The sequence below is a fragment of the Amphiura filiformis genome, chromosome 7 (genome assembly GCF_039555335.1).
Source record: "Amphiura filiformis chromosome 7, Afil_fr2py, whole genome shotgun sequence".
Classification (NCBI taxonomy): Eukaryota; Metazoa; Echinodermata; class Ophiuroidea; order Amphilepidida; family Amphiuridae; genus Amphiura; species Amphiura filiformis.
The window spans coordinates 63,794,344-63,811,064 of record NC_092634.1 but is presented as its reverse complement, the minus strand read 5'-3'; the positions used below and the strand labels follow the sequence as shown (position 1 = coordinate 63,811,064).

The 16,721-nt window shown below is 38.6% G+C and overlaps 1 protein-coding gene across 2 annotated transcripts in view; it reads right to left on the bottom strand.

Annotated features, from left to right (window-relative positions):
- The window catches only part of LOC140157459 (uncharacterized), a 40,662-nt gene extending 24,143 nt beyond the window's left edge, over positions 1-16,519 (bottom strand). For both annotated transcript variants that reach the window (XM_072180662.1, XM_072180661.1), the window contains exons 1-10: positions 16,458-16,519; positions 15,109-15,226; positions 12,638-12,762; positions 10,299-10,430; positions 8,312-8,505; positions 6,783-6,898; positions 5,409-5,671; positions 2,376-2,537; positions 1,841-1,979; positions 942-1,197 (exon numbers count right to left, since the gene is read on the bottom strand). In XM_072180662.1, the coding sequence (XP_072036763.1) occupies positions 942-1,197; positions 1,841-1,979; positions 2,376-2,537; positions 5,409-5,671; positions 6,783-6,898; positions 8,312-8,505; positions 10,299-10,430; positions 12,638-12,762; positions 15,109-15,213 (1,492 nt within the window). In that variant the 5' untranslated portion in view covers positions 15,214-15,226; positions 16,458-16,519. The remainder of the gene's footprint in view (positions 1-941; positions 1,198-1,840; positions 1,980-2,375; positions 2,538-5,408; positions 5,672-6,782; positions 6,899-8,311; positions 8,506-10,298; positions 10,431-12,637; positions 12,763-15,108; positions 15,227-16,457) is intronic.
- Between the last annotated feature and the right edge of the window lie 202 nt (positions 16,520-16,721).

Genomic DNA, 16,721 nt, shown 5'->3' with positions numbered 1-16,721 from the left:
CTGAAAAGTGATAAAACTGAGTTTTTTGTTGCAACTTCTCCCCATTTTAAGAAATCTATGCCTGCAGTTCATCTTCAGATTGGTAGTGATATTATTTCTCCATCCAAGACAATCCGTAACCTTGGTATAATTTTTGATGATGTGATGTCAATGTCTGAACATGTAACATCTTTGTCATGCAGTGTGAATTACCACTTACGTAATATCACTCGTATTCGCCGGTTCATGGACTTGGAAACATCCAGCAATATTGTTCGTTCACTTGTTTTATCTAGGTTGGACTATGGAAACGCTCTTTTGCTTGGAATAAACATCTCTCAGATTAACAGAATACAAAGACTTCAAAATTGGGCTGCCAAATTAATTTTTGTGCTAGAAAACATGATCATGCCACACCATATTTGCAAAAACTTCACTGGCTTCCGGTAAAGGACCGTATCATTTTCAAAATATTGCTCTATGTTTTCAAAAGCTTGAATGAACTGGCACCAGATTATTTATCATCTTGTCTCACATTGTACAGTCAATCTCGTTCTGGACTTCGCTCATCATCAGATATCACACGTCTCACAGAGCCCACATTTTCTCACAAATCTCTCAACTCTGCCGCTGATAAATGTTTTTCGCTCGCAGCACCAGGTTTATGGAATAAATTACCCATCAGTAACCGAACATCCAGCTCATTACACAGTTTTAAAAAAGGTCTCAAAACACATCTCTTTCAATAGTAACTTTTTCACTCAGATTGTTGGTAATTGTTTTTGCTTGTAAATATTATGTTGTTGTTGTATTATTATGCACTGTGGTCTAAATGAAATGGCGCAATATAAAAGCCCAGTGTATGTATCTGTGCACAAGACGTGGATTAACCAAACATTATCGTCCCAGCGGTACACTGACAGCTTTAACGGATAACTGGATATCTTGCCTAAATACCGTACCTTTCAGTAGTACATTCCATTCCGCGGGTTCTGACATACATCCACCGTTGGCAGGCAAAGCCACGCCTTCATCAATCTGTACTGTATACGGTACAGGTGCCATACTGAAAGGGAAGCCTCCGTTCGGCGGTACTGGCGTGAACTCCAAAGTATCGCCCGAAAACGTCACGCCCTTGCTTTTTACGTTCACTTCATAGATGACTTCCTTTTCTTCATTTAAGATGCGTATGAAAGCTCCCTTGCTTGGGGGTGTTACCTGTAGTGGGAGATGTAAACAAAGATTAACATCAGTGCAATGCATTGATTCGCCTGATTACCAGAAATTAAATTCATCAAAATTATGATAGCATTGGGAAAACAAGCATTGCACTTCAAGTGTATAATAAACTATTCAACTATTCGCCGTAGAAGTGACGTGATTAATCGGATTAACTACCATAGCAATAGATGAATACAATTTTGAATATATCGCCCAACACTACAACCATCACTCGGTACTTATGCATTGAACCATAGATGTCAAAGAACAGGGATAAAGACCTGTATCGTAATTCTATACAATTTGCATTATATGCTGATCACTCGTACCTGTTAGAGTGCAATCTGCTTGTAGTGTTGGACGATCTATTCCTAAATTGTATTCATCTATTGCTATAGTAGTTTACGTCACGTTTACGGCGAATTACATTGATATAAACCGTCGGTATTTTATCATTCGGTCTACAATTCGACCATTGTATCATATGACCGTTATCATCTGAGTAAAAGCCGTGTTTGACAACAAGTGGGGGCCACTCGCGCTCGGCCAATGGCGTAATAAGCAATAGAACCAAATTAGACAATATTCATGATTGCATTAGTATCGCACAGCGTCACAACCAAAAATAACTTGAACATACCTCGCCGTTAAATTTGATAACCCATTTGTCAGTTGATCCATGCTCAGCATCTCGTGCTGGAGTGCTCGTTTCAGGGTCAGGTTTTATCGGGTCTTGGTTGGAGACTAAGATGTATGTACAGTAACGGCCACTTGTAAACCTGTCAAAGAAATCCAAATCATTTGATGATTAAAGCAGGGGTGCTCGTTTCAGCATTAGATCTTATCGGGTCTTGTGTGGATACTAAGATGTACATTGAAAGTAATACTGGACATGGAAAGTGAAGTAATCAATTGCATAATTTTAAACTGAACTGATTTCGACATCTTTCCTTGGAAACGAAGAAAACTTTATCAAGGCTGGTATATAACTTATTTTGTACAAATGTTACCAATTGAGAGAGAGGAACTTATGCTTACGTCATGTTTACGATCATCTATTGGATAACAACCATCGCACTCAGGTGTCGAAAGTAAAAAGGATCAAAGTACGTTGAAATAGAAATAAAACATTTGGTAAAAATTAAAAAAATAATAATGTTCATTTTACATCATACCCGTCAGAATCGAGTGCACTAAAGCACAGTGTATGTTTCCCCATTTCTTCCGCCGATGGTGTCCATGATAACGTAATTGACTTCCGGGTTGTTGATCCTTCAACTGGTTCCATAGGAGATGACGTCATTCCATGTGGTTTTTGCGATACAATCCTTGAAATCCTGTACGTAAAGATAAATGTAATAAAGCGTTCGAAACACACGCAATCAACAACAAACACCGGATTACTTATGACTTACACTAATTTTTATATACCACCAATAGGCCTGGGCGATACATGAATAGGCCTGGGCGATGCATGAAAATACGACGAGGAACTCTTTTTTGTGTGGCATCTGAAAACGCTACTTTAAAATCACTGAAATTGACCATGTTATGTAGCAAAAAACGTACATATTTATAAAAAAACCGCAGTGATTTATAGTGCGCTACGCACAGGCACAACGCCTCAGCACACTTTACAGGTTGTCGCTGACCACTACGGCCCACATCATTCCATAAACCATTAAACAACAATTCCGGGACTTTGCTGCTTCAAGAGCGCACACCCTAGACATTCCACAAATAACCATCGCAACCAGGATCGTACGGGTTACAACGAGACAATTTAGCAGTAAGTTCCTTGTTCAGGGGAATTGCAAGCTAACTCAATTTTTCCACGAGAGCGTACTAGGCAGGGTTCGAACCCGCAACCTTTCGCACCATAGTCGAACGCTTTATCGATTGAGCTCATTTGAATGCTTAGGTTTTGGTGCTTCGAAATGGTATAATTTCTCTCATTATATGACATTTTGTTGTACTATTACCAAAATTCATCCGCACGTCGGGTACCATTTTAGTAAACATTCGCCCTACCTAATTGTAACTTTCAGCTTCGAGGGTGCACGGCCATTTTAAAGTGTTTACGGTTCAGTGTGTTAAAATAAGAAAAGTATCAGGTCTACCTGTTTTGATCATCACCTGATATGCCGCGTTTGACTGTGAGAGTTCTGAATATGAGAAAATCCAAAACTAGCCATTTTCTCTGAAACTGTGTAAGAGGTAATGAGTTGTATTGAACATAATGGTCAGGACAGTAGGGTTATGATTAAGATTAGGGTTAGTATTAGAGGGATACTACATTCAAAGAGGAGAGCGTGGCCTAGCGGTTAAGGCGTTGGACTGTGAATCCAAGGGTCAAGGGTTCTAATCCCGGGTCCGCCTGAGCTCTGCTTGCTCTTTGTGTCCTTGAGCAAGGCACTTCACTCTACTTGCTTAGTGCTTCGGAGGGCACTTTAAGCGGTCGGTCCCGTGTACATGCATATTTTCTCACATAAATGTAGTCACAGGCTATTCGAAAAGAGCAGGGGATCATCCCGGTACCGTTGACTGTACTTCAAAAATACACTCATATACTCTAGGTTCCAGAGTAAAAAATAAGTACAGCTTGTCTTTACGCAGTGCGATAATACTCGTACATATGAGGGAGGCACTAATAAGGAAGAAGGAGGAGAAGAAAGTTACTTTGTGCGCAATAACAACAAAATGTATCATAAAAATATGGTGACGTTGAAATATATACAATCTTTAAAAATTATGCTTATATTTCACCTTGAGAATGCCACTTTTTAAAAGTCTTGTGAACCATTCTTGCATATTAATATGAACAAACATTGGTCGCAAACATCAGGTAATGATACGCCGGGTTTCAAGTTGGTGGTGTTATTAGAAAGGTTGCGATGTCCTATACGCCGTGCGCCTTGCACCCGTTCATCCGTGCGTATACATACACATGCTGTAACGGTCTATGCCGAGTCTATGTCTACTTTAATCAGCATGTTTTTGATGTTGACTAACCCGGATAACAAAACAAATATGTTTCGGTAGATTAAGGAACACTACCTCGCGAAGACAAACCGGTCAATATAAATGGGTGCAATTTAGAAATGCTTTAACCCAGTACCTCAGTAATGCTAGGCACGTATTATCCAGTCCGAGGTTGCACGGACGTCGGACATGTGGTTTGTCCGGGGGGCACTTCAATTTGAAATGGATATAGGTGTAGGGCTGGCACTTTCGCACTAAGGGGCATTCGGTGAGAGCAAAATGTAAACAATATGGGGTCATTGGGTGAGAGCATGATATTTGGCATTCGGTGAGAGCAAATTGTAAAAAATATGGGGTCATTGGGTGAGAACATGACCTTTTTTTAAATGGAATCTATGGGTGAGAGCCGAAACAGCGCAACAGACACCTCGAAAATCGCATTTCTAGTTCTAAATGGCTTCAAATTTCTGTGTTTCATCAAAATAAGTGACAAAATCAGTGATAAATGAAAGCTGCTGTTAAAATTGAACAAGTAAGTGTCTTTGGGTGACAGATCAAATGAAAAAATAAGGGGTCTTCGGGTGACAGAACATGTGTTCGTAAAAAAATATGGGGTCTTTGGGTGACAGCGATGCTGAAAAGGGGGTCTTAACAGCCCTATATACGCGTCACCTCCAAAGTTGGAGTGCCCCCCCCCCCCCCGGGTGGTTTGAGGTATTAATATTGACCGCGTATGCGGAAAGGGTATCTCCAGAGATCCTTTAATAATGAGATAGGACACTCTCTACAAACTGCCTATACCATGCTATACAGCAGTTGAAGACATACAATTCGCAAGCGTCGTCGCCGGCGCAGTCTTACTACGATCGTGTAATGAGAAGATACCATAGAGTCCTACATACAGATCTGAGGAAGAGACGGTCCGAATTGACCTAGTGACCTATAATTTATCCGAGAATCACATTTTTAGAGTATAAGTCCGCCCACCGCTGTCAATCATTCCAATGAACAAATAAAACAAGCTCTGGCAATGACGTAATCCTAATTATAAATAAGAAAATCACATTGTACATGTACTGTCTGCTGTATTAGATGTCTTCCAACAAGTGCCGGAGTGTCGCGGTCCTGGTATGTCTTACTCAAATATAACTGTAATTTAATTAGTATTGAAGTTACTTCCTTTATTAAGATCGAACGATTTAGTTTTTAAAAGGACAAACACTTACGGTTTTGAAGCGTCTCCAGCTTCTGCCTCAATAACCATTTCAAACGGTACATCGGGTCGAATAGTGTTACAAGATGGCGGTATAATGATGGTAGGCTTCATGCATGGACCAGGTTCTCCAGTTACGTTGAGCAGGAATAGCAGTGGGATTTTGCTGTAGGGCTGCTTGCATTTCCTGTTAGGGCAGTCCCGTATCATGACGTTCACGGCGTGAGCACCTTCACCGGCTACTGCTGCGTTAAACTCCAAAGAACAGTCTAATTTCTGTTGATAAAAATCATAGATATCACAGAGATTTATAATTGTGTGCAGGCGAAGGCTCTTACCGGGAAGGCCAGCACTCGGGGGCTCACTTCAATATGAAATGGATAGGTGTAGCACTGGCAGCTACTGGCACTTTTACATCAAGAGGCATTAGGTGAGAGCAAAATTTAAAAAAAATGGGTCATTGGGTGAGAGCATGATTTTTGGCATTAGGTGAGATCAAAATGAAATTATGGTGTCTTTGGTGAGGGATGGACCGTTTGGGCCTAAATTTGGGGGACATTGGGTGAGAACATGACTTTTTTAAAATTGAATCTTTTGGTGAGAGCCAAACAGTCCCTCAAAAGACAAGATGAAAAAAAATATGGCGTCTTTGGGTGAGAGATGGACGGTTTGGACCTAAATTTGAGGGACATTGGGTGAGAACATGATTTTTTTTAATGGTATCTTTTGGTGAGCGCTAAACAGTCCCTCAAAAGCCTTGAATACTTTTTATTTCTAAATGGCTTCAGTTTCTGTTCAAATTGAAAAATAAGGACCTTTGGGTACAGATCAAATGGAAAATAAGGGGTGAAATGTGGGTGATAGAGCATGCGTTCGAGAAAAAATTATGGGGTCTTTGGGTGACAGCGATGCTAAAAAAAAGGGTCTTAACATCCCTACATACGCGTCACCTACAAAGTGGGAATAATTAACATACATACCGTAAAACCTCGTCTACACGCATATAGAGTGCTTTTAGCAAATAAATTACCAATATAAGTATATGCAATCTAGTACTATTGTAAGACCACTCTATTGCATTAGGATATTTATGGCTGCTTCGTTTTAATATAGCCTTCATCAAAATCACTCTATATGATTCTAGATAAATCAGGAAGATGTTTAAATGTGATTTGAAGATATCTCAAAAAGTCACCGTCATATTGGGTCAATTGCCCAAATAATACTTAAGTAAAGTACTATGGTTATATATAGTAATTGGGAATTGGGAACATTTTAACAAATCAATGTACACGTGAATAATATTAGTACATGGGTGACCTAATCTACTAAACCCTTAACCTTTGCCCTATGAACTCTGACCCACCTGAAGATAGGATATACTTACATTGACTTTGAGTCCACTTGTCGGCTTGCCACATGCTCTGCGTTTATCTGGATCACTTCCACACTCGTCTGGCTGGTAATATTTGCATTGTACCATATCGTTGTCTGGATCAGTCACTAAAATGGCGGGAAAAAATACGATTTAAAAAAAAAAAATTTATCATACATAGACACATACAGCAAATTCCACACAATTCATTTTAATAATGTTTTGGCCTTTATCACGGATCTTTAGGGCGCGCACCATTATCTTTATAGATATTCTCATTTTTAATAAAACCCTCAAATAGCAAGAAACAAATCAGGAAGAAATAAAAATCGGGGATTTCTACCTTTTCTACCTTTATTTATATTTAATTTGATCATATTTTTTCCATATTCGAAACACGGATTTTTGGGCAACAGCTTATTAGTCCTAAGGGTCATCGGGTCAAAGGTTAGAGATTAGGTTAGGGTTAAGATTAGCATTAGAGCTAGGGTTAGTGCTAGGCGAGGCTAGGGTTAGGGCTAGAGTTAGGATTAAAGTCAAAGTTATGTGCACGGTTACGGTTACGGTTTGGCTTAGGGCTTAGGAAATAAATTATATGTTAGGGTAATGGTGGATTAGTTTTGAATTAGGGTAAGGGTTAGAGTTTATAATTAAGTTATTGGGTTTCGGTCTAATGACTGTTACCGCAAGCATGAAACCGGTGATTCTAAGCATTGTTTTTCCTTCTTGCGATCCTGGCTAGTGTGACAATGCTTAACATCACAGTGGTCATGCTTACGCCATGCTCTTACTCAGTGGAGTATTTCAAAAAAGGAAGTAATTTTTAATACCGTAAAGGTTCGCCTAATGGCGCTATGAGCTGCCTTGACATAACTGGAAATTTAGGCACAATCTAAAAGTGGCCTCCCGTAAAAAAATCCTACTATCAAATAAGGGCATGTACACTTAATTCTTGTTGGGATTTTCAGAGGAAGGAGCTCTCTATTTGTACATGAAATTTACCCCAAGACAAAGGAGCCCGTGTGCGTCATAGGCGAACCTTTGCGGTATCCGCGGTAAGCCTTTTTGAAATATGGTGGGTACAAAAGAAGCGGGTGTACTTTGATTAGGATAATCTTTTGTCAGCTGTGAAAGCATACACAAGATTACCCAAATCAAAATACGGCCTCTCCTTTTGTACCCGTCATACTTCAAAAAGCCTTATTAACATTACGTTTCACTACCTGAAGAGAAATGATCAAAAATTAAATTCCACGAGGTTGGTATCTGTCAATGAGTTGATCACATCACAAGGCTGTCATCATAATCATAACTACAGGCAGTATATGGCACACATGGGGCAAAGAATTACATAAAAATGACCTTGTGTGGTATCTAGTTCCCAGGATGTGAGTTTTGTGGTAATATGAGGCAATTTGTGGTTAAATGTTGATCCCTCACTACAAGAGTTATTACCGTCGATTTGGTTGAAAAAGGAGGTAAGACATGATCAAATTTCTCCAGGTAACAAAACGTAATGAAAATGACTTGTTTTTTCTTACCTGGTATCTTCAAATTATAGGTACAACCGAGAGAATACTTTTCTATTGGAATAGCTCCAGTCACAGGTGACGAGTTAATTCTGCCATCTAATTCTGGTCGTGGCGTTACATTCACTTCGGTTTCCATATTCCAAGCCCTAATTCCACCCTTTGTATCAGGGCTAACCACTCTCAACCAGCAACAATTTTCATAGCTGATGTGGAAAGGGAATAATCAGTAGCGCATCGAGAGTCATATGTGACATGTCATGTCAAAAGCAGACACTTTTGGGCAGTTATCAATTTCGAGGTTTTTACATATCTTAAATATAGAGATATTTTGTTCCACAACGCTGTTTTCCCCAATGAAATAGGACATTCCTAAGCGACGATATTGAGATCGTAAGTTATGGAATTATAAAATTGGAAATTGAGATATCGGCCTTAAAATATATTATTGACAATGTTGAGAGTAGGATTTACCTTGAAACGTGTCTCAAAAAATACAAGATGCCAGTTATATTCTGGTCTGAAACTATCAGACAATATTTTTAACATCAATAATATCACAAATTCGCAACAAACCCAAATTGTGAAAAATTCACCCCGGGCAGATTTTTGGCTATTTCTCCATTTACGATCCTGCCCAAAAGTGTCTGCTTTTGACATTACACGTCACATATGAAAAGGTTTAACAATTCTCTTATAAATGCATCTACGCACAGTTTTCACCTCGATACACCCGAGCACAGCGAATCTAGCCTCTACGCAGTCAAGTTAAATCGAATTCTGGAAATAAAAATTGCAATTTACATGCGACAGTTGCGTCCGGTTACTCCGAACTTCATCAGACACCTGATTGGTCAGGTGATAAACGACGGGGAAGATTTTGCAAAACGCTGTCTTCTTTAAGTCGGAGGAGGTGATGATCCTCGACAAAGAAGAAAATAATTTCGAGCGGTGTGTCAAAAAAGCCATTTGGGAGAGACTAGAGCAGCCAGCCATCAACAAAAATTTGGGACTCCGCTTTCAACTGACACACGCCTGGGACCAAGCTTTGACAACTCTTTCCCCGTCGTTTGTCACGTGACCAATCATCTGATGAAGTTCGGAGTTACCGGATGCAACTGTCACATTTAAGTTGCACTGAAATTTCATTTCCAAAATTCGATTTAATTTACCTATACATTAGGTTTCACAACCTGAAGAGAATTGATCAAAAATTGAATTCATTCCCGAGGTTGGTATCTGTCAATAAGTTCACTAGGCTGTCATTATAGCTACAGGCAGTAACACAAATGGATCAATGAGTTACATAAAATAACCTTTTGTGATATTTAGTTCCCAGGAAATTAGATATGCCTGAGGTTTGTGGTTAAATGTTGATCCCTCACTACGAGAGTTATTACCGTCGATTTGGTTGAAAAAGGAGGTGAGACATGATCAATTCTATTCTGGCAGTGAAACATTATGGATAAGGTGTTGTTACTTACGTAACATTAATATTTTTGGATCAGATATTTTTACTGCAGCTTACTCCAACAACTAACAATGTATCTTTAAAATATTTTATTTCTTTTATTTAAATGTAAAGATTATAATGATAAAGCGTAATAAATCGGAGATATGAAATTTCAGTAAGGACTTTGAGGACAAACTTTATAGCTTAAACTCGGCGAGCGATTTGCAGTTATGCTGTGACCATCCACCATGTAAATTTGTAAAATAGTAATTCATACGTTGTTGATAATAATGTTGATTTCAGCACACTGACGAATCTGAGTTAACTATAAACCGACCTATACATTATAGTCCCTGAAGTGCTTTACGCTATTCGCCGAGCGCGGGTAGCGATCATGCATGACCACAATGGATTTGCACAAGTAAGTAGTAGTTATAATATAAAGGGCAGTTTATAGTTATCTGTCGTTCCTCCGTATGCCAGATTCACGACGATATGTCGCACTATTGAAATATAAATCCAACATAATTTTATCGCAACTCATACCTGATAGAGAACTTATTCTGGCCCGGTGGTACATTGTATACCATAACGTTCTTGCCTATAGACCAGTCTCCTTGCACATCATAGTCGGTGCATATGTAGTCTAAGTCCCGCTTAGCTTCGTCACTTACGCAGCTGTGAAATAGAACATATTACAACAAAAATTGTCATGTTTATTGCTCTTTAATAATAATTTAAAAAAAGAAAATTTGGTCAAGGTTTACCAATCTAATGGTTGGCATAGTTAATTAATATGCTTATGTTCATATGTCGGACGTAAAAAGCAATATTGCTCAAAAACATTATTGTTCAAGGTTGCCCTGCGTGGTTACAAAGTAACAATAGCGGTCAAGCTTGAACTATAAATTCAACCCCGATAGAGGCAGGGCCTGAAGAATGAAGGAAATTAAGGGTTAAAATCAAAATGGGTGACGGACTGTCCCCCAGTATCAACAAAAAAATCAAGGCCACATGCCCGCAAGGGCTGAGGCCAGAAACTCCCATAGTGAGGACTTGCAACTAACGGAGTACCAATATAATAAAGGTCCTCAGGGTAAGAAAGCAAGAGTAACCTTAATGTAATATTGACCAACATTGCAACAGAGGAGGTAATTTATGCAAGAGTAGCCTTAATGTAACATTGACCAACAGAGGGGGTAATTTCGACTCAATATTCAGTCTCATATACTAGTAGTCTGATTACGAATGTGGGTTCAGTGCGATATACACACTAGGTTAATTCTGCTTGCATACAGTTAATGCAATACTTAATATGTGTATAGCCCCATCGTTTCAGCTATATTGTCTACAGGAAACGTGCAATCTGGTGGCGCTATATGCCTGATTCTGCTAATAAACTTTTGATTGACGATTTGATATTTCGCCGTTAAATTTGATTTTTAATCCATCGTTTCGACTTGTTTTAAAACAATTGCTGTGTTATGTATACGTCAGCTAACAACAGTCTCAACACATTCATAACAATGTTGTTGCTTTTAATTGATTGTGCTTATGACACTTGAACATGATTAACAATAATCCATAGTATGAATGTGGTTGTTTCACTATTGTGTCACTTCGCTCAAGGTTTCTATTTTATTTTTTAATCCACTCTATCAAAAGCTTGAAATAAAACAATCTGAAATTCGTCAAATAAAGATTAATACCCTTGTGTGCAATAAAGCAATTTTTCTAACAGTTTTCAAAATTAGGTCGGATCAAAATTCATCTCTTCTTTGTTACACTTTATAAATATTCATGAGCTAATCACAATTTATTGGTCAATCGTGTGATTATTTTCCCTGTCTACGTGATAATCTCATCCGGGTCATCCCAATATCTTAAAATCTTTGTAATAAAATAAAATAAAATACTACATGGTATACCAGAGAATTTGAGTAACTATTTTTTTAATACTTGGTACCGGCTACGGGCCTATCACCCTCACCCTCCGGTTTCAGATCGATAGGTCCATAGGCAGTACATCGGAAAAATAGTTTGCCCTATTTCCCCGATATAAACCATGCACAGCGACGACGCCTGGGAAATAATTATACTGCGCCAATAAAGTATCCTTACACTTGGAAAAATAATCACAATTTCCAAAGTGAACAATATTGGGGTAAATTTGTTTTTTTAATAGATGTTTAATACCATCTAATCCTGCACATTATGACACCACATTGAATCCAATGTGACTTCAAGAAGCAAAGTTACAAGCATTTGATTAGACGAAGGTGCAGTTTTAAAAGTGACAAACTGGCCTATTCAAAACTCCACAGACTAGACATCTGGTTTGAGAGTGGTGAATAGCTAATTTATGCGTTTGGCTTTAATTTAAAACAAAAGGAACAAAAGAAAACTGAACAAAAGTACTGAAAAATAAAATGAAAGTTATGAAAAGTACAGAGAAAAGTAGGTTAGATATGAATATTAAATGTTAGACCAAAGTAGCTCAAAGTACTATCTGAGACTATATATATATATATATAATAATCACAGGTATAATAGTCTCAGGTACTAGGCCTATACACCTGATCCGTGACTTGTCTTTTTTGAAGACAACTTCTTGTTTTGTTTCTAAAGAAGCCAATTTTAAGACTTGCACTTGGATATATGAGTTGAAAGAATATGATAGTCGTTAGCTTGCGTATTGACAAAGAACCGTGCGTTTTGAGCCCCGGGTTTTGAACTCAAAAACTGACAAAAATTCTGATTTTATATGTGCAGAACAAAAAAATGACAGTTGCCCTCATTCGTAAACTCGGGTCACGGAAGATACACGGCACTATAGCGCAGCGTAGGCCAATGGATAGTAGCCTACATGTATTTTATAATCTTACCTTTGGCATACCAGATCACCACCAGAGTGTAGCGACGTCTGCTGTTCTGCAGCCTCCACTGTGCATGGGTCAAATTTTGGCTCGGTGTGGTGAAATTTGTAGCTTACCCGATATGTCAATTCAATCTATATAAAAAATAAATATGGATTTATATACGGTAGCGCAATTACAAAAGATCATAATGATAATTACGCTTTTGCATATAGTCGCTGAACAATATGGCCTACGCAAGACATAATACCTTATAAACCATTTAGCATCAATTAATCAGGAATGCAGCTCTATACATGCGCAGAACCCTAATCAGTCCTATAGGATAACAATCGCAATGACCAGAATCAACTCCCCACGTTCGAGCTGGTAGACTAGGAACAATATTATTGAATTAAGTTAATTATCCAGGGGAACTTTAGACTAGCTTCAATTATTGCAATCAGGGATGCAGCGCTATACATGCCCAGAACCCTAATCAGCCTATAGGATAACAATCGCAATGACCAGAATCAACTCCCCCACGTTCGAGCTGGTAGACTATGAACAATATTATTGAATTAAGTTCCTTATCCAGGGGAACTTTAGACTAGCTTCAATTATTGCAATCAGGGATGCAGCGCTATACATGCGCAGAACCCTAATCAGCCTGTAGGATAACAATCGCAATGACCAGAATCAACTCCCCACGTTCGAGCTGGTAGACTATGAACAATATTATTGAATTAAGTTCCTTATCCAGGGGAACTTTAGACTAGCTTCAATTATTTCAATCAGGGATGCAGCGCTATACATGCGCAGAACCCTAATCAGCCTATAGGATAACAATCGCAATGACCAGAATCAGCTCCCCACGTTCGAGCTGGTAGACTATGAACATATTATTGAATTAAGTTCCTTATCCAGGGGAACTTTAGATTAGCTTCAATTACTGCAATCAGGGATGCAGCGCTATACATGCGCAGAACCCTAATCAGCCTATAGGATAACAATCGCAATGACCAGAATCAACTCCCCACGTTCGAGCTGGTAGACTATGAACAATATTATTGAATTAAGTTCCTTATCCAGAGGAACTTTAGACTAGCCTCAATTATTGCAATCAGGGATGCACCGCTATACATGCCCAGAACCCTAATCAGCCTATAGGATAACAATCGCAATTACCAGAATCAACTCCCCACGTTCGAGCTGGTAGACTATGAACAATATTATTGAATTAAGTTCCTTATCCAGGGGAACTTTAGACTAGCTTCAATTATTGCAATCATGGATGCAGCGCTATACATGCGCAGAACCCTAATCAGCCTATAGGATAACAATCGCAATGACCAGAATCAACTCCCCACGTTCGAGCTGGTAGACTAGGAACAATATTATTGAATTAAGTTCCTTATCCAGGGGAACTTTAGACTAGCTTCAATTATTTCAATCAGGAATGCAGCTCTATACATGCGCAGAACCCTAATCAGCCTATAGGATAACAATCGCAATTAACAGAATCAGCTCCCCACGTTCGAGCTGGTAGACTATGAACAATATTATTGAATTAAGTTCCTTATCCAGTGGAACTTTAGACTAGCTTCAATTATTTCAATCAGGAATGCAGCTCTATACATGCGCAGAACCCTAATCAGCCTATAGGATAACAATCGCAATGACCAGAATCAACTCCCCACGTTCGAGCTGGTAGACTATGAACAATATTATTGAATTAAGTTCCTTATCCAGGGGAACTTTAGACTAGCTTCAATTATTTCAATCAGGAATGCAGCTCTATACATGCGCAGAAGCCTAATCAGCCTATAGGATAACAATCGCAATTACCAGAATCAACTCCCCACGTTCGAGCTGGTAGACTAGGAACAATATTATTGAATTAAGTTCCTTGTCCAGGGGAACTTTAGACTAGCTTCAATTATTTCACAACAGCAGAGCTAGAGCGGGGATTCGAACTCGTGCCGCCACAGACGCGCACCCGACACAAAACTTATGGAGTGGTTCCTTTCTACACAATCTGTATAAATTGCTTTTTCGTATGTACGCACCCGACACAAAACCTATGGAGTGGTTCCTTTCTACACAATCTGTATAAATTGCTTTTTCGTATGTACCAATTTACGTCACAATAAGTCAAGTCAATAAGCCCTGTATACCTCAATATTATATGTTAGAATCTCATAATACACATGCTCATCTTATATGCAAGACTCAGTTCTTTAACCCCAATGTGCATGACCATTTATTGAATGACCTTTTTATGTGCTGGGTTTAAAAACTCATACTCATACAAGTTGTGATCAAATTTTGAGAAAAAAGTTTTAAATTGAGGTGAGACCATATTGGCCCGTACTAGCGTATTCTTTTTGGGACGCCTTCAAAACTCGTCAGCCGATTCCGCCGGTTTCTATCGTTCTAAACAATTCAACCGCCATCAACCGCCGATCAATCACCGGCCGAGGTTTGATGCCGTCCCTTACCTTGTTTCCTGCTAACGGCTTCCAACTCATGGAGCCTCCACGGAAATGACTTCCATAAGATCCGTGAATCGCAATCAACACCAGCCAGAAACAACAGCGGAACATCTTGACGTCTTTCCTGTGTTTTAAGAGATAGCAGAGCCTTGAGACAAGGTGGTCGTAAAATGTGTGTGTGTATGTATGTCGAATTGGCGGTAATGGAGATCTCATCCTCCTGAATAGTCCTTCCATAAACGACATGCATTTCTTCCAAGTATGGCCCACCTGAATCTACATGAGCTCTTCCCCCAATATTTGAATTCGTCATTATGCGATAATAAATTGCATCTAGACATTGATATACGCCATATCAATGTATATTTTTTAATTGAAGTTACTTTTTCATAGTTCTGACTTGATACAAAAATGTTTCGTAGCAATAAGCAAAAGTAACTTAATTTTGTTTCAAAACACTTTGGTATCAGTGTTGACATATGTGATGCGATCAAGCAAAATCAGTCGGAACTCGGAAATATTAAATTTTCAGTTTCTTATAGTAAAAAGCTTTTACAAAGCTGGATTTTGCAGAAAACCGTATTGAAATTGAACAACTAGTTCCAAAGATATGAGCAATTAAAGAGTTTCCAAAACAAGAGGGAACGAAAGGAAATACTTCCTTTGTTTGGCTATATCTCAAAAGCAATATTTCCGAGTTCCGACTGATTTTGCTTGATCGCATCACATATTTCTTTTTATACAAATCCAATAAAAATGAAGCTATTCAACTGCCATTTTATTTACGTTTCACCACTACACTAGTGGTTTCTTCAGACTTAAAAATCAGGTCACTATGAAAAAGTAACTCCAAAAACAAAAGCAATAAAACACATTGATATGCATTAACAACAAGAACTTATATCAATTTTCTAATACAATCTATTATCGCATAATGACGAATTCAAATATTGGGCGAAGAGCTCATTGTCTGTATTTATACGCTGGTGAAAGTTATGTAATAATCGGATTAACTACCATAGCAATAGGTGAAAACATTTTTTTAATACATCGCGCTGCACTACAAGCAGGTTGCCTGTGTATGTCTGCAAGCATAGATTGAATGCAATACCGGTCTTTTTAAAGATACTAATCTTACAGGTTTCGAGTGATCAGCATGATATGGTTCAATGCAGAGGTACCACTTGAACGTACCAGTGCCGCGTGGTATATACAAAAATTGTTTTCACCTATTGCTGTTGTAGTTAATCCGATTATTACATCACTTCGCCAGCGTATAAAAAGTATGGTAAACACTTTTCGTTGCTTGAGTAAAACAAAACAGATAACATGAAAGAGTATGAAAGTATGCTTACTAATAAGTCTGTGTAACGTCCACTCCAAGGCCTGCATTTGATTCCGAATGACACTCCGATGTAGGACCCATGCCTTTATATAATACGGTAATTAGACATGGCAATTCAAAAAGTATATCTATTGTTACAAAAACAACCTATCGGTTACAAAACTTCGTGTTATGCCATCTTTTTGTATCGGATTAAGTTTGTATATACATGACATATGATATAATGTCTGTGACTGCTGGACAGTGTATAAAATTATACAACCCACAAAACAGA